The 18,589-nt window shown below is 46.1% G+C and overlaps 1 protein-coding gene across 10 annotated transcripts in view; it reads right to left on the bottom strand.

Annotated features, from left to right (window-relative positions):
- The window catches only part of NCAM1 (neural cell adhesion molecule 1), a 76,887-nt gene that overhangs the window by 29,346 nt on the left and 28,952 nt on the right, over positions 1-18,589 (bottom strand). For 6 of the 10 annotated variants that reach the window (XM_052697350.1, XM_052697351.1, XM_052697354.1 and 3 more), the window contains exons 2-9: positions 11,494-11,568; positions 9,727-9,945; positions 9,015-9,158; positions 8,030-8,167; positions 7,440-7,557; positions 6,913-7,082; positions 6,644-6,786; positions 2,767-2,796 (exon numbers count right to left, since the gene is read on the bottom strand). In XM_052697350.1, coding sequence (XP_052553310.1) covers positions 2,767-2,796; positions 6,644-6,786; positions 6,913-7,082; positions 7,440-7,557; positions 8,030-8,167; positions 9,015-9,158; positions 9,727-9,945; positions 11,494-11,568 — 1,037 coding nt within the window. The remainder of the gene's footprint in view (positions 1-2,766; positions 2,797-6,643; positions 6,787-6,912; positions 7,083-7,439; positions 7,558-8,029; positions 8,168-9,014; positions 9,159-9,726; positions 9,946-11,493; positions 11,569-18,589) is intronic. The other 4 variants (XM_052697352.1, XM_052697353.1, XM_052697356.1 and 1 more) reach the window with 1 other exon arrangement.

The following is an 18,589-nucleotide window of genomic DNA, read 5'->3' as shown; positions in this document are numbered from 1 at the left end:
AGCAAGGTACAGAGAGCAGGACAAGCAAACTATGGGACCCTTCTAAAGACAGCCTGCTTCAAGTTCTTGTGATGCTCTAAGAAAGTTCTAGAGCAAACTCTGTTGATTGGAAGCCAGTTCAGAAATTGCTCCCACAAGCAGGAGAGTGCAGGGACATCAATGAGAGGAAAGGAATGTAAAATCCAGGCTGTCATCTGTTCAAAGGGATTGCAGCCACTCAGGGATCCAACCCAAACACCCTCCATGCTGATCCTTGTGCTAATGTGGTCAGCTTGGAAGCTTTAAAAGACAAGCTTTCTCATCCTGTTTCCAACAAACTGAGCACCCTGCTGCCACTCTTCAGACCATCAGAGCTCCAAGAGCACGCTGCTTCTGGAAGGATGTGAGACAAGTGCTGAGATTATGAGGATACAGCTTGAGGAAATCACACGGACAGGCACTGAGTTGTAGCACCAAATGTGTTTCTGATACCTCAGGTGATCCTGCAGGCCTGAAGCATCCCTCTGCTCGGAGCTGGGGGCCTACAGCTGCGAGACTAAGCTTCTACACAGAACAAGGTGCTACCTCTGCTGGCTCTGAATACTAGTCCATTAGTCCATTTGAGCTAGCCAAATTTCAAATGAAGAAAGTTATTACCTTTCGACACAAAAGCAGTTAGTATGTGCATCTCTTCTACCACGCACACAGGTCCACTACAGCCAATGCCACAAGATACAAATTCTATGCCCTCTTCTGTCCTTGGTGCCTTGTGTTGCTGGAAACTGTGATTTATTTCAAGAACACATTTCCTAGAAGTGGTGAAGGGTCCCATAACTGTGTATCTTACACAGCCAAAATCCAGCTCACTTCCGAAACTACTGCAGTAGGATCCATGAACGTAAAGACTTCAGACCTGCCATTTCCTCGCCTTCTTTTAGCTCCCGACTCAGGTGACCATTCTGTTGGCCTCTGACTCAATCAGGCAAGAGTGTAACTACACCTATAGCAAAACAGCAGCCCACGATCGCTGCAGCAAAGATGACTTTATGCCGTGCCACCTGCCTCTCCAGGATTCAATACAAACAGAACAGCGCCAGGCAGTTCAGATAAATGAATAACTTAACCAGAAATATAGCCGATCCTGAAGATGTGGCTGTATATCTTAGTACAAAAGGCATGTGTAAAGGAAAAGGAAGATTAGGGAAAAATATTCAAGGAGAATAATCTCCACGCAAGAAATCATGCTACTGCTTCTCTTCATTTCTATTTCAGACCATCAGATACCGGCAATCCCTGGCTATTAGAGACATGGGGTAGGTAGAAACCTGTGAGCCAGAGCTGTGGGCACCTGTAATCCCTTCACCCAACTGCCCTGACTTAGACAATTTTGCATAGCAATGTTTCCCATAGTGGTGGGACAACCTACGAGACACTGGGGCCCTGGGCACCCTGAGCTGCTGGGGGAGCCCTGCCCAAGGCAGGGAGTTGGGTGCTGGTCCTTAAGGTCCCCTCCAACCTAAGCCATTCTACAGTTCTATGACTGCAGGTACCACTCTTCTCTCCAGAGAAGTGTGTGACAGTGTTCCTCATTGCTGAGTGCTACAGGTTGTGCTGAGGTGCACAAAGGTGTTTTCCTTCAAATTCCACAGCCACTGCATCAGCAACTGGAGTAGACGTTAATACTTCAGTGACAAGGGGGAACAGATGAGAAAGGCAAGGAATGCACCTTCCTCCTTCCCCTCTGTAGGATTTTTCAATCCTTTCACAAGCCAAAGCATCCATGCCAATCTAACAGCCTTGCTTGCCCACTTTCCATACAGGAGAGGTCATTACAGAACAGCCCCTGGAAATCCTGACCACAGCCACAAACTCCAGGGACAGAAAGTGAGGTGTCCTCTCCCAGCTCTGCGCTTGCATTTCACTAACTCATCTGCAGCTCCTCATATTTGCAAAGCTGAGCTAATACCCGGTTAGCAGGAAGGCATCGCCGATCAGGGATGTAACTGAGGTACAATTTTGCTTTTAACTGAGTTTTTAAGCATCCAGTGTTTTTATGAGTGAAAGCAATGAGGTGCACTTAATGGCAGATGATTATTATTTCTACAACACAGTAATGAATGTGAAACAAAACAGCAACACACCATACTGTATTTTCCTGTTCCCCTTCACTGACCCTTGAAAATTAAAGGCAAGTGGCAATGATTCAGTAAGTGGGAGCATTTTCTGGAAAAAATATAACTTTGGAGAGATTTAATTGCATTGATTTTGAAACAGAATACGATGCAGTTATCCTCTAACAGAAGGCCAAACTGAAGAGGTGCCATGAGCAAACAGATGAGTTGGCTGGAGCAGAAGAGGCTATCTCAGAAAAAAGGTACCATCCCACAGTACACACAGCTGCGAACTCTTAAAACTCCAGAACAGAAGCATGACCCACACTTGCAGACTGAAGGAAATGGCGAAGCTGTATTTGTCAGGCTGCAGATTTGCCTTCCCTTTCTTCTCCCTCCCCCGGCACTTTTTGTCCTTTTTTGAAGTGACAACCAGGATTACTCACTCCCAACACAGCCAGTTTGCTCATCCAGAGATGCAGAACTACGTGCCAAGCAACTTCTAACACTATTAGCTGTTTCTCTTCAGTACCGGTACTTAATTTATTTGTATTATTAATGCTGGTTTAGTTGGCGTGGTTGCTGGACTAGAGATTTGTTAATCTGTAATGCTTAAAAAACAAACAAAAATAAAAACAACTAGGAAGTTTGCTAAAGGTCTGGTATAAGATTATACCTCTTGTTTCTCGGGCCGGGTCCACGAAGCCTGGAGAGAACAGATATAGAACACAACAACAGGAGAAAAAAAAGCAATACAAGTTTATCAAAGGTTGCTTTCAGGTATCAGCACCACGCTACGTCTGTGCGCATGCAGGCTCCGAGCTGTGTATCTTGTGTGTGGGGTGACTGCAATTTCCATTTCCCAACAGAACCTGCATTTAGACTTGCATTCAAAATTCAATATCCTCAAAATTGATCTAACAATACCTAAACCCTTTGTCTGCCTCTATTCTTAAATACTGAGTGACTATTTCCCTTGTCACATCTCATCCCTTCTGGAAACACAGCTACGTATCCAAGGGAAATAATCCTGATAACCAGGGTCACTTAATTGAAAGATAAGCTATTGAGCTGGTTGCCACCTGGACACACCGACTGCCATTAACCCCTGTGGGTTCATGTGCTCATGCATTTGTATGGGTTTACATGCACACTGTGTGAGGAGTGGGAGCCCTCGAGCTGCAGAGCAACAGTCTGAGCCCCACCTCCAGTTCATCACACCCAGCTCACCAGGCTTAGGGCTACGTGCACCCAGTCCTTGCTGGGCTTGGGACAATTAAGCAAACAGGCATCAGTCAAACATGCACAAACCCTACCAAGAAACATACACTGCCATTCAGAGACAGACAGCAACACTGTGGACCATATTTACTCTGGTTCACAACGACCAAAGTCACAGAGTTCCCTTTTTCCCTATGAATTTCAAACGTGTTTTTTTTTCTCTTCTAGTGTCTATTTCAATCACAACTTGATCCATTTCAATTCAGGAGTCAAAAATCACCTGCTAATATCACAGTCACAACAGCACTTTTGAATGTGAGGCACAAGCACTGCTGGCATGTGGATAAAACGGCATACACAAGAGTGATGTTACAGACATGGAGATGAAAGTTAAGGAAATGAGGAGAAAAAGCACAGTATTGTTTCCACAGTGCTTGCAGTGAAAACTATGAGACTTCAGTATTAACAAATGGTACAGACAGTTCTATGAAGTCTTTGGCAAAAGCAGGCTATTCACTTCTGATTAGAGGCCTGAGGTGGACTCTCCAATGGAAAAAACAAAGCTCACCAACACACATGTGGGCTGGGGATCTGCCCAGAAACTCCATATCTCATAACTTCTATGTATCTATATCCTCTTGTGCACAAGTTCCTTGAAAACCGAACAGGCAATCATCATCAGGATTCAGCATCATTCCCTTTTCATGTACCAGTCACTACCAGAACCAGTCAGGACCTCACTGATGTCCACGCAAGTCTCCTCTCAATTCTCTCCAGTGCAGTTCTATAGCACCAGCACAGAGGTGTAAAAAGAACAGACGTGCCGTTTCCCTGTGGTGTGCAGCACGTGTCAGGCTCCAGGAAGATGAAGGAGGGAAGAAGCCAGTTCCCACATTCCCCCAGTTTGCTGCTTCTTTGTACTGGGGCTGGTGGGTGTGGGGAGAAGGCAGAACCGGAGCCTCCATCCCGAAGAGTTTTTATCTTAACCCTTCCTCACCAAGGCCAAGAGACATACAAGCTCCAATCTGTACAATGTGGGTTCCCTAGAGGAGAATCAAGAAACTCACACATCTTCCCTTCCATTTGGGAAGGACGAGTTGCTACTGTGAAAACAGTAATGTGATGCAGGTACTGACAGCTGGCACGGCAGGCCAGGGAGGCTCACCCCACAGGTACAGCTGCTGCCACGGAAATCTTAGAACTTAGGAACACCAACGTACCAAACTATCCAAACTATGCTCACGGACACCTCTTTTACAAGGGGAGGAAATATAGTGGAGGTGATGAGGAATCTGGCATACTGGCTTACTCAGCATTACATCTGGTAACAAAAAAAAACCCACATTCTTCCTCCCCACAACGGCACAGCAAAATTAGTTGAGGAAAGATAAAATGACTTTAAATGGCTTGACTTTATGTTAATGACCTCCTATGGCTTATAGCTCTTGCTATCTTTTGCAGTAGGGATAAACAAGAATTTCAGACAGGGATAAAGCTTCTCCTAAATAATGCATTTCTACATTCACAACCAAAGAGCATCACAAAGGCTGTACACAGCATGGAATGTCCAACAGAGCTATTTTGTCCTGAGAATTTTCTGGAAGTCTGTACCATTTACCCACAGAATGGGAAAAAGTTTAAATTAAAGAAGAAAACAGCAATAACAAAAAAAAAAAAAAAGAGAGAGAGGGAAGAAAATCCTGCCTAGAAAATGAATGTTGTATGACAGCAAATCTTTGCCCTAAAGGTTTGAATCCATACATGAACAACACGGTGGTACCTCAAACCTTTGATTTTCTCCCCATCCACTAAGATATTACCAGAACACGTAACGTCATTCTTTAACACTGATCACTGATTTAACTGCATTAAAAAGGATATACAATATATGAGTCTCAAAAATGGTTAGCAGTTTTGCCACTGAGGTCTTGTTAGCTTAATGAGGCTTGGCAGACAGGACTCCCTGCAAACAGGCGCTCCTACAGACTTCTACTCCATTGAGCCTTATTTCAGGTCTCATATTCTTCTCCCTGACAAAGCTCTTCTCCCTGGCTGTGATCCAAACCCCAGTGCTGGAAGCAAAGGAGGCATTTAACTCCTCCCATCACCCTTCTAGACTGAGAAAAGACCACAAATAGCCTTGTCTTATTGAAACAGGTCTCCCAGTCATGCTTTGCTAAGAGACCAAGCCGAGGGCTTTCAAAGGCAACGGGAATCTCTCCTGAAATGCTCCCTAATCTACACAAACTCCTGAATACAGAAGATACTAACATTTCTCTGCAGAGGGCACCCTGATTGAAAAAGTTCCACGTTAACACAGTGAAGAGCTGACATCACGGGGGCAATACATAGAGCTCGTTTAGGAGGCAGTGGAGCAGAATGTGGATGACTAAGAGGGGTTACCTCTAAATGACTGACAGCCGTTGCCTCTGAGACTTCCAGGCTATCAGCTGCTACCTTCATACCAAGTCAGACCCCCTGATATTCCCATGTGAGCTGAGCCTTGAAGCATCCTGTCATTATAAGACTGTTAATAAGCAGCAACTCCCTACTCTAACTCGTGTCTAAGCTTTCTTCAGCTCTACTATGCCTCCTAGTCAACTTCTTACATAACTATTATGTAATATCCAGAGTAACAAAGTGCATTCTAATCTTCTCTGGTAAAAGGGAATTATGGCCAGCAATAACAAAACAAATGAAACGGCACCCTTCTAAAAGAGAAAAACTGCTAATTATTTTTGCCTTTTAAGAACAAAATGGTTTTGATGTGATCCACAAAACAAGTGAACATAAAGGCAGCCAGGCTTTTGTGCTTCAAGTACGTGTAGGGTTAGCACAATAAAGAAGAGCAAGAATGAATTAACAGGTTCATTTTGGTCCACTGCATTTTTGAAAGAATATCCCACACCTTTTCACCTGCCACCCTCCCCAGTGAAATCATCTTCATGATGACAGCATGGACAGCACTGGAATCAGGGTGCTCATTCCCATGTCTCAGCTTGGAAACCCCTTCAGAAGTCCTGTATCTCTATGTCCACCACAAAACTCCTCCAAGAAGGGTCCAGGGCTTCGTGCTTTGTAAATCAATTCAGCTCAGACCAATACAAGCAGGAATTAAACAGCATAGTCTCAGTTGTTACAAACTGTGATTGCTCTTTGTATAAAGGACAACCATGGGATTACTTCAGCTACAGAGCTGGCCTCCAGCTGTTACTCTGTGCAGGACTGCAAGCATTCTCACTACGGAGGGGGGAAGCACCATGATCTCCATGTGCCTGCTGCCATCATGCAGCACTGACCCCTGCCCAAAAGAGTCTTGGGAGTGGTGGTACCTTCTCTTCGTTGCTGATGTTCCGGGTGGAGGTTTTCCACGTGATGGAAGGGATTGGGTCCCCAGATGCCTCACAGGTCAATGTGATCTGGTCCTCCAGCTCCATCGCTGTTTTATTCTCCACGTACGTGATTTTGGGTTTTGCTGGAAAGAAAAATAAAAACAACCTTCATTCAGTTGCTGCTCAGAATGAAACCCGCCTGTAAACAGCAACATCTGAAACAAGCAACATGAGGGGAAAAGAGGGTTTCTGAACAGGCAAAAGCTCACCAAAGACTTTGAGATGAATGGTGGCATCCTGCTCGCCAGCCTTGTTCTCAGCAATGCAGATGTACTCTGCTTCATCACTCTTATCCACCTTCTTGATGATCAGCTCAGACCCATCGTAGTTAAAACTGTATTTGTCTTCATTGTCCTCCTGCTCTATCGGCTCTCCATCCCTGCAGGGCACAAAGCACACTGGCTGTGATGGGGAGGAGAAGCAGTCAAATGCTGCTTGTGAGGTTTTATGTTAATGAGAACTGCATTACTACACTGAAACTCAGTGTCAGAGGTATCTTCACCTCTTCCCAACAGTGGGAAGGAAGAGCTGCTGTGTGGTGCTTCGCTGCCTATCAACATTAACTCACAACCAAAACTAACTGCAATTCCCTGCTAGGAGGTCATTCCTTCTCTTGGGAGAAAAATGGATTCATGTCATTGCGGTTAAAAGGTTTCCCCTCCTGCCTGGTTTTCCAGGGTCTTATTGAAAACATCCATGCTCACAAAGAATCAGGACACTGCATACAACATCTTACTTTGTCCACGTCATGGTTGGCTCAGGAAAGCCATCAGCATCACATGCTAAGGTGACAGACTGGCTGAGGTTGGCAGTGGCGTTCATAGTGCTCTGCCTGGCACGCACAGAAGGAGGTACTAGAAGAGAAGGAAACCACACTGAAGTTAGAAAGGGGAGACAGAAGATGTGAGCAAGAATGAGGCCTGGAAGTCTAACTAAATCTCAGCAATATAGACAGATGTCACTAGCGATTCAAACCCTTTCAGCTGCCACATGCAGGTTTCAACTGTCAGGTTTGATGTATGAGCTCTCCAAAGCAACTGGTGTGAGGATGGAGAGATGCACAGAAAATCTGTGCTGTCGACAAAACCACTTGTAAGCCTCAACACCTCACGAAGTTGTTAGGCACTTAAACTTACTCTGGATTTGATCATTTCCAGTACACATTTGGTAACCATGGATGCTTTTATTTGACACAGCAGAGAAAGATTAGTAAGCTGATAGACAGTAACCTGTGTGTGTGAATGTGGATAACATTTCCACCGGCAGTCTGGAGCGCAGACGGTGCAGCCCTTTGTCACTTATTGCTCTCAACTCTGTGCCACTCACCATTTACAATGACCTGAATGTCTTTGAAGTTGATCTCCCCACGAGCCAGGATGCGGCCCTCACAGCGGTACGTCCCCTCATCTGTTTTCTTGATTCCCCGGATCTGCAGGTAGTTGTTGGACAGCACTATAAACCGAACTGGAAGAGAGAAAAGGAAGGTTCATCCAAAGATCCCTGGGAAAGCTCACTGCACGGAACAGGTTCTTCACCTCCCCTCAACCTTCCTGAGTTGGAGGGAAGGCTGAATGCAATGAAACTTCCTTTCGCATCATGTTAAAATGGAGATGCTGCAATCAGATCTGACATTACCAACAAAGAAATGAGACAGAGGGAGCAGACAAACCGCTCTGTGTTTTATACTCAAAGTACAGTGATAAATAAAGATACACAAACATTGCATTCAATTAATATCAAACAAGAATCATGTTAAACCTTGCCCCTCTTGCTGAGTGAGGGAAGAGTTTGAGTCTTACTACAGTTCCCTTGTGCCTGTAAGAAGCTGATGTTGGAAAGAGAGCTGAGGTACCAGTGCTCAGCTGCAGGCAGGTACTGGACTCCTCACTGCCAGTGAAATGCCACTCTGGGAAAGAAGGTCTGTAGCATTCTGAATGAAAGGGAAACACTTGCTAGGAGCTCTCAGCAGTTTCCTTAGAAATACTGTAAAGCAGAGCATCACAACATACAGCTTTTCTGTTCTGATGGTTTTGTTTTTGTTTTTTAAATCCAAAAAATGCTTCTAGCATTTTTATTGCAGCATCAAAGCCTGATGGTCATCTCCGTGGGAACATTATATTCCTACCATTCCCAAATCAAAGCACCTGGAACAACGATGTTCACATCCTAAGCCCTTGGGTAACATCCATATGGCTTCCCTTTCTTCCTTGTGACTGTACAAGGGGTACAGGAGAACAAGACAGCATGAGCCTACTGGGAGATGGATATTTGACCCCTAAATGGACAAGCACCAGTACATCTTGCATCTTACCATCTTTTTTCAGGATGACATCCCTGCCTTTGTGTTTCCAGATGATGGTAGGAGGCAGTGAGCTGACCACATCACACACAATCACAGCATCATCCCCTTCCTTGAATTCCTGAGGAGTGGGGGCATTCTTGAACATGAGCTTTTCTGAAAGCAATGGAAGGAATAAGTTGCTGCAGCTTTTTCAGCACACATCAAGCTGTGTTCCCAACTCAACCCAAATCCAGCTTGAAAAAAAGCAATGAAACCCCAGAGGGCTTGTTCTGTGGAAACCTGCATGCCCCAGAGAGGAGGATACAGCTGCACTTGACTCAACACACTGCACTGCAACATCAGAACCCCATTTAACTTGGAAGCAACAGCCCAGCTCTCACAGTGTGTTTGTCACCCACGGAAGCTGCCATCTACGCTTCCTCCTCCTACACATTTGTGATGCACTAGAATCTTCTCCTTCTGCCTTTTGCTCTCTTATCCTTCAGAAGAATTTAAGCAATAGACAAGCTGGTAAACACCTGACAAGCAAAGGTCTCAACATTCACATCCTCCTCAAAACCAAGAAAGGAGGAGAATCTTCTTAACGCTCCCTTTTGAACCTCATTTCTCCCCTTCAGCAATAACAGCCTTTGGTAGGAAGGTAAGGTGTCTCCCCCTGCCTAATCTTGCCTCATATACGTCCAGGGATACCCAGAAAGTAGCCCTCGAGTTGTTCTCTTACGGAAAATTTTCACATTGACGGTGGCTTCAGAGTCTCCCTCCTCCACGCTGCTGACAACACATTTATAGATGCCAGCATCATCAATGTTGGCATTGTAGATGGTGAGGGTGGAGGAGAAGTCGTCGTTTCGCACCACTGAGATGTGCTGCTGGTTGGGCGTCAGCTTCTCACCATTAGGGGAAAACCAGGAAATGTCTTTGTATTTGGCTTCCCCTGCCACTGCAGAGAATAAAAGAAAACAAAGCAGATGAAGTGAGTTCCCAACTAACAAGCACAAAGGAAACTAAATACAACCAGTAGGGAATTGAATACAACCAGTACACAGAATACAGTATACAGTATACGGAATACAACCAGCACTTTGTGGAAAAACCGACCCAAGGGAAGAAGAGCTTCTGGTACCTGAGAAGCAAACAGAGAAAATTCTCTCACAGTGCTGTGAATGGTCAGCTGCTATTGTGCAAAAGTTACATTTGGCTGTTTCTTGAAATCTAAAGGGGAACAATTTCGTTTCATTTCATTTCAGAATGGCCTTCCATGCATCCTGGAATTTTATGTCCCAGCTCCTCCACTGTGTCAGCCCCACGTTGGGCAGCTTGAGAGCAAAATCAAACCATGTCTTCCTGCTCCAGTTCTGCCATATTTTTGGTAGATAGGTGTTTTTGCTGCTTTATGTATCAAAATTGTGATTTGCGGTAGCAGCAGCTCTGGTGCTCATCAGGTTAAACCTTCTACTGCATTCAGTGTAAGCAATTATTGTCACTAATTGGTTGCAGGCTGCCCCTCTCTTGAAGCTCATCCCTCTACATTCCCCCACATGGCTCCATTATTTGGGACAGGTTCCTATTACTGCAGGGGCTTTAACTGATCTCAGACTTTTCTGAAGGTATGCATCATCACAACAGCACTTATTCAGAGTATGCTTTTGCTTTTGAAGCTCTGGCATCAACTAATTACCTTGCAGTGAAGCATCCCTGGATCAGACAACCTCACTGTTGCTCCTGTTGGTATGCTCTTGAGGAACTGATGGCATTTTGCTCCCAGAGCTCACTGATCACCTGTTAGCTATATGTCATGCCCCAGGATGCTATCACGTTGGGGTGCCAACACAGCAGCTCCTCCCATCAGAAACCAGGCCAGCTGCTTTGAACAGGACAAGTACTGATTTGAAAAACATCATCAAATTGAAAAAAGCACTTTGGGGCACAGGGAATGTGCCAGCACTGCAGCACACGGTGCAGTAAGGGAGCTGCACAAACACTAACTTTTGTCACAGAAAAAGGAGATTTTCATTAAAATCCTTAGGTGCTGCGGTGGTGACTCTCAAGTGACCTGGTGCTCCCATCGCTGCTCTTAGCAATGGGCTAGACATATAATTTGGAAAAAAATTAACAACCAAAAATCAAGCTTAATTCTAAACTCAAAAGACCAAAGAGCTGTGGAACGATGCAAATTGTTGTGGCTATTGCTCCAGCACAGAGGCAACACTTCATTTGCTGTTTTGTTTCTTTTTGCATTTTAAAAGCTGCTTCCTGGAGCTGCTTTCTGCTGCCAGCTCTCAAGGGAGTGTTTTTAGTCTTCCCAGCAAACACCACACGTTGCCTTTTATACTTCAGTCTTACCAAATCTGAGGGCATATGAGAAAGAACGCAAGAAACCTTACAGCCTGACTAAGCAGCAGAGCTTTTATCTCAGACCTAACATGCAGATCGGCCTTCCCAGCAAACCCAGACGTGCAGACACCCCATGCCAAAAGCCAGCACTCACCTTGACATAAGAAGAACTTGGATTCTCCAACGCTGATCTCTCCCTGACTGGGAACAATATCCACTTGTAGAGAGGCTGCAAAGAAAGGAGCACACAGAAGGGGTTTAGACAACAGCAGCTGTCTTCAGCAAAGAAGCTTGGCCAGGATTCCAACCCATCTGACAGAAGAGCATTGGGTGGAGCACATTTGGCACTTTATCAGTATGTATCTGAGCAGATAGTGCCACAGACCCCTGGGAAACCTGCAAACATTCAGAGTCACTTCCAGCTCAACATAAAGCCACATCAAACGATACAGAAAGCGCCGATTTCCCTTCAAATCCCTGCCCACAGTACAACACTGGGAGCAGTGATGGCACACAGCCTTTAAGCACACCCCTGAACACTGACTGGAACTGGCTCACAAACCTGTTCTGGCAGCACTGTACAGCCATCCTCTTTGCTCTGGAGTTGACTTCTTGCTCTGATACCACATTCTTACAAGCCCAACCATCAGTCATGGCTGGGAGTCACTGGCATACTCTGGGTTCTCTGCAGCATTTTCCAGGCAGAATCCCAAGTCCAAACAGCCAATGAACCCCAGATGGATATCTACAGCAGCCAGAGCATGCCTGCATTAAGAAAGAAATCTCCAAAACACTGACAACAACCACTGACAACTGGTCCTTTCTGCCTTTACAGGAGTGGCTGAGGCTTGCTTCCAACTTAATCCAGGCACACTTCCCCTTACTTTGTCCTACTGAAAAGCAGTAGCAATATTTTGGTCTCTTCTGCTGTCTTCTCACAGGAGATCATCAACTCTTGACTTATAGGCTAGGGCTGTGTTTTTGTTTGTGGCAGCAGAAATAATTCCCCCGCATGGAAAGATGGCCTCAAGTTGCACCGAGGGAGGTTCAGGCTGAATGTTAGGAAAGAGTGGCTGGGCATTGGAATGGGCTGCCCATGGAGGTCATGGTGTCACCGTCCCTAGAGTGCCCAAGAAACATTTAGACCTGGTACTGAGGGACATGGTTTAGTCGGGGAAATAGTGGTGATAGGCAGACAGTTGGACTGGGTGATCTCAGAGGTGTTTTCCAACCTTGCTGAGTCTATGATTAACACTTCTGGGTGAATCATCTATTACCTGTTTGCTTGTAACCTGGACTCAGTAAAAGATGCTGCACTTCTATGCTCCCTGCAACTGACTGCAGCCCCATCCCTAAAGAATCACTTAAAAATAATCCAAGTTAGATAATAATTCCAGAAAGAAATGAAAATAATTCTTAGGCCTTTGAGATCTCCCTTAGGACATCTTTATTTAACTCATATGTTTTGTCTGAGGGCAGTCTCTCTCTCCCTGCTGTTTTCAATGAAGCGCACGTTGCCCTTTCAGCTCTTGCATTCAGCCTGTTTTATTGCTGGCTAATCTAATTCCTCTCAACCATACTACTTCAGTATAATTCACTCCCAGACAGAGCTGCAAATACAAAGAACCAAATATAATAAAAGGCTAAAGGTTTATTAGGTTCACCGCAACAAGGACTAAATGGCCTCCTTTTGTAGGTATACTTCTTGTTCATTTCTTGTTCCCTAAATCCTTTCAGCTTACAACATGCTTCAGGTGGAACAGCTTTAGCACAGGGTTGGAACAGATGATCTCCACAAGTTCCCTTCCAACTTCAACCATTCTGTACATGAGCACAAGAAAAACCAAGGTTGCTACATGTATTAAAACAATCCTGCTCAAATACATTGAGGATAGGAAATCGACAATCACTTCCAAGTAAGTTAAAAAGCCAAGATGAAAGCTACCCAAACTTCTGGCCTGTGCTGAGTATCCTGCGTGACTGTTTCTTCTCTGGTTTGAATTATACTAGTGCTAAGCAAATGAAAAAGGAAAGCAGAGAGCTGTGGGTGCCCCATCCCTGCAGGCACTCCAGGCCAGGTGGGATGGGGCCCTGGGCAGCCTGAGCTGGTGGGGGGGCAGCCCTGCCCATGGCCGGGGGTGGCACTGGGTGGGCTTTGAGCTGCCCTCCAACCTGAGCCGTTCTGTGGTTCTATGGTAGCTCCCCATTTTCCTGTTCATATACAATCATACATTCGACAGAAAATGTAATCAATTTCTGGATTTCCTTCCGCCAGGTCCCGACGCTGCAGCATTGCTGTGGCCTAACAAGTCCAGCTCAAGTGTGAATTTCAGGAGGCCTGAACGAGTAGTTTTTATTTCTAGACTGCAGCCATTAATTGAGCTATTCCTCTCTCCCATGCAGCCAGAGCACATCTTGGCAACTTCACTGCAAGTGCTTTGTCTGTTGTGCCGGCTGTTTCCCCCACCAGGCCACAGAGGCATTCCTCTAGCTGCCAAACACACCTGGCTTTTCAAAGAACACACTCTGCTCCAGAACCAGGGGCAAAGCTCCTTGCAGTGCTCAGGAAACAAGCATGAATCAGGGGATTGGGACAGCAAGTGCAGAGCTGCACACAGAGCAAAGGACTCCCGATAAACAAACAAGAAAAGATGCAGGATTTTCTGGTGAAGCATCTGAACAGGGGAGCAGTGAGGCAGCTGACATTCCACCAGCTGTGTCTCTCCTTCTGGGACAGGCTCACACTACTTGATGAACTGTGTCTATTTTAGGATGCCCTCCCTGCTTTCATCTCCTCTCTAGCATACATTTACTCCTTTCACAGGGCAGGCTTTAAAACCAGCAGAAAAGGCCAACCCCCAAATGCTCATGGTAAGAGAGGAAGTGCTGACACGTGAATCCCTGCCCCTCGCACTTGATCTACCTTTCCCCAGGAAGGCTGCATAACACTGGTGTCACTGAGCAAACTGCTGCTGTCAGAAGCACTGATTTCTCTTCTAAACATGTCAGTGTCTCATCGATGGCTGCTATTAAACAGTGACAACGCGACTACAAAGCCAGTGGCAGGCAGTGCCCCAGTACTAAGCAGGCTGGAAAACAGGGCAAACAGCAGCACTGCTGGGCTGACCCTTTTGCTCTGCTGATTCAGTCCCTCCTGTACAGAGGGTGAATTACTCAGCAGAGAGCTGTTTCCTGATTCCTCCTGCCCTGCAGGGACACTCCACGCAGCTCCCTTGCCCTGCAGACCTCCAGTAACACCACTAAGCACACAGGAACCCAGCGGAGTGCATCCAGGAGCCCTCGAGTCAGGGAGACTGAAAAATCTTCTGGAAATCAGGCATTACCTGAGCAGAACGTTCCTCTGAATTATTCACATTCAGCTCATCTACAGCCTTTATTTTGCACCAGGGAGAATTCAACTCTAATTGTTCTACTGATAAAGGCAGGTTGAAGCAATTTGTTGACCTCATAACCTGGATAAATGAGTTCATCCTAACAACGAACTATGCCTTAAATTACACCAACAATTGTTCCCTACCTGCTACTTTGTTGCTTAGTATATGATCAGGCTAATAAACTCAGCACCGACATGGATCGTAATCACTAATTATTATTTTTGCTCTGCAGTTCAGAGGAACAGAGACTGTTTTTCCCCACTCTTCATTTAACAGACACCGTAAGCCCATTTGTATTCCACTTCGAACTTCCAGCAATAAGGGCCTTTTTAGCATTGCATAATAACTGCATTAAAAAGGCTCTTCATAATCGCACAATAGCACTTTTTATAGGTCTGCCCTCCCCCATATCTCTTATCTGGTTACAAAGTCCCCCAGCTCCCAAATAACTCTGAATAACTCCCCTTTGATTTGAAAAACTGTTAATGTAACTTCACATTCATCTGTGGTTAAATACAACTAGTTTTGCATTTAAACAAAGAAATGAGCCCAAATTAAGCCACGATTTCAATGCAAGGCAGGGAAGTCTCCCTGCTGGCTATGACTAAGGCTAGCACGGCAGGCTGCACCTGCTAAGTGACTGCCGTGAGCAGCAGAGGTGCGTGTGCTCACTGCTGGGAATTGGTTCTGCATCCCTCTGGCTTCACAGGCAATGCTCCACTTTACCTGCAGGAAGGCTGATGCCCACACTGCTGCCTTTCTGAATCAGAGCACACAATGACACTGAACCTTTCATCACATGGACCCAAGCCATAAATCTGAGAGCCAGACGGATTGCTTTTGTGACAGCAAGCACAGAATGAAGCATTGCCTCTGCTATATCCTTGCCAAGAATCCTGCTTCTATCAGTCCAGATGAGGAATTATTGGGATCGACTAGATCTAAGCAGCTTTCAGCATCTTCAAGCTTGATGGAACAATTCCCCAAAAGCTCAGGATTCTCATCTGCCTTTCTGCAGTGGCTCCAGTAATAGCTCGAGAGAGAAAACTGATGGAGCACTTTATGGTTAGCAAGAAAGAACTACTGTGACCTCAGCAAGCACAGTGCCTGCAGCAGGCAGAGAGGAGATGCAGACAAGAAAGACAGAGAGCTGTTGGAGAGGGTCCAGAGGAGCCACAAAGATGATCAGGGGCTGCAGCACCTCCCCTGTGAAGACAGGCTGAGGGAGCTGGGCTTGTTCAGCCTGGACAAAAGAAGGCTGCAGGGTGACCTCAGTGCAGCCTGCAGTACCTAAAGGGAGCCTACAGAGGGGAGGGGAATCAACTCTTTGAAAGGGTTGATAACTGCAGGACAAGGGGGGTTGGTGGTCCTGCATGTGGCAGGGGGTTGGAGATTTGTGATCCTTGAGGTCTCTTCCAACCCTGGCCATTCTGTGATTCTATGAACTTGAGGTTCACTTCTTGCAAACTGTACCTTTCATTTGGCACACTTCTGAAGCTCATGTAAAATTCCAGAAATAAACAGAAGTGACTGGAAAACAGCAGTTACTGAAAGCAAAGCACACAGTGCTAAGGAGAGACTGTACAAAGGCCTGAAATCCAGCAGATTACAGAGAACCATTGCAGATGACTCAAGACGCAATGCACAACAAAGGCCCACCAGGACAAAGCGCTGCCTCCTGCGCAGGGCCATTGTGCCACGAGGGCAGGCGAGCAGGAATGGAGCCCAGCTGCTCTGCACATCCCATCCCATCCCATCTCCCCGTTGCCATGACAACCGCGAGCTGCCACCAACCGGAGGAGGGGGCTGCGGTACCGTTGGGGAATAGGAAGATCGGCAGAGGGAGCGGATGCGTAACCACAACAACACAAAGACGGAGTTGAAGATTTCCTCTAAGCTGAACTCAGGTCAAAATTACTTCACACGGCTTCTCAGAGATATCAATGGTTTTTACATGGAATTGTTTTATGCCTCTTCTGATGGCATTCTTGATAAAACACGTTTTACTGCTCTGGATCATAAAACTAACAGCCCTATTTGCCACAGCAAACATTTTTGGTTACCGGAGGCAGAGTAAGGCACGATGTTTTACGGATCCATCAAACCAGGGTATGGACAACTTTAATTAAAAACTAAGCTACCACCCTCTGCTAAATAGATACGTATGTGGATGACAGTGCAGTGTAGGTATATTGAGAAAAGGGAAAAAATGGATTTGAAAAGCTCATGATGGGGGTGTGATCTTGCAGCAGCGGTTCCATCCCAGCAGCTGTGTGCACACTCACTGTCACAGGGCAGCACTCAGCACTACAGCAGCAACATCCATTCACTGATGACAGCATGGAAGGGGAGCTGTACATACAGCATTTCTAACCCACAGGTCATGTATTTATAACCTGTGAATCTTTTCTTTGAGAGAAAATTTCATTGTTGAAGGCAGAGAAAGAATTACGATTTATCAAGTTTCTGTTTACAAAGAGCTGAAAATTGGACTTTCACTGGGTGAGCAGTGTCCCTGCCCAGGGCAGAGCATGGTTTGTAAGGTCCCTCCAACCCAAGCCATCCCACAACTCTGGGATTCAATTTAGCCTACGATTTTACCATAAAATCTACTGGTTTTTGCCAAGATTCCAAAGGCAGTACGCTTTTGCAAAGATTAAGACCCAATTTCTCCTCTCCTGGAGAAATAACATTGAATATCACCTTCTACAGAGAAACTGCTGTTGAAATGCACCTCACAATAATATTAATTAGAAAACAGCCCATCACTTCCGATTACTTAGCTCTGTTCTTTAAAAGAGTGGCAATAAGGTAAAAGGGGACGGACTCTGCAGTGGGTCTGTGTGATGGGAGAAGGGGAGATGGCTTCAGACCACAAGAGGGGAGATTGAGGTGGAGCTGAGGAAGCAGGTTTGGCAGTGAGGGCGGTGAGGCGCTGGCACAGGTTGCCCAGAGAGGCGGTGGTGCCCCGTCCCTGCAGACAGCCAAGGTCAGGCTGGACGGGGCTGTGAGCACTGCTGAGCTGTGGGTGTCCCTGTGCGCTGCAGGGAGCGGCACCAGGCGGCCTTCAGCTCCCTTCCACCCAAACCACTCTGTGATTCTGTAACAGTCAGCTTTCCACACAATTCAGGGGCTGTGCCACACAACATCATTTTTCTTCCTTGTTTATCTCAATATCTCGTTTTCTTCCTTGGTGCAAATCACAGCGATCAGCTCTTGCTTTTGGTTCCTATTCATCTCAACACAGAGGTGACCTCATCTCACCCAAACTCTCGGCCAATTAACTGGGGCATTATGTGGTGCTCTGGCACTCCATATTCAGACACAGCATGGTCTCAAAGGCTCAGCTCCCTCCACAGCCAGAAACTGTGTTCAGGAGTCACATGGGATCGTTGATTTTGAATGACATGACACAGAAAACCGTGTACTTGTGCTTGCCCAAGCAGGTGCCCATCTGGAGCCCTGGGAGCAGTGCGACACAGCCTGATCCTCCCATCCTGTGCTCTCCCTGCTATCCTGTCCCATGCAGGCAGAAGGTTGATGGCATGCGCTGGCACGGTGCAACGATCTGCACCTCCTCTTGAAGATGGAGGCAGCTGAGCACCCTGCATTCTGTGTGTGTAATTTATTCTGCACACAAAGTAGCCCATAAAAATGAACGCTCTGCTACAGCGGTTTCGTGGAAAGGAAACTAACAGGTGGAGGCTGTAAACCATGGTCACTCAGCCTAAGCCACAGCTAATCGCCAAGATTACAACGAGGCAGCCTAGTATTAAATCCACAAAGGCAAGACAAAAGCAGGACACACCTAATCCATGGCTAAAACAACTGCAACTGTACCAAAGATACCCATCA

The sequence above is a fragment of the Tympanuchus pallidicinctus genome, unplaced genomic scaffold (assembly GCF_026119805.1).
Source record: "Tympanuchus pallidicinctus isolate F22 unplaced genomic scaffold, pur_lepc_1.0 scaffold30, whole genome shotgun sequence".
Taxonomy (NCBI): domain Eukaryota; kingdom Metazoa; phylum Chordata; class Aves; order Galliformes; family Phasianidae; genus Tympanuchus; species Tympanuchus pallidicinctus.
Note: the sequence above shows the minus strand (reverse complement) of the source record. Positions and strands in the feature narration are given on the sequence as shown.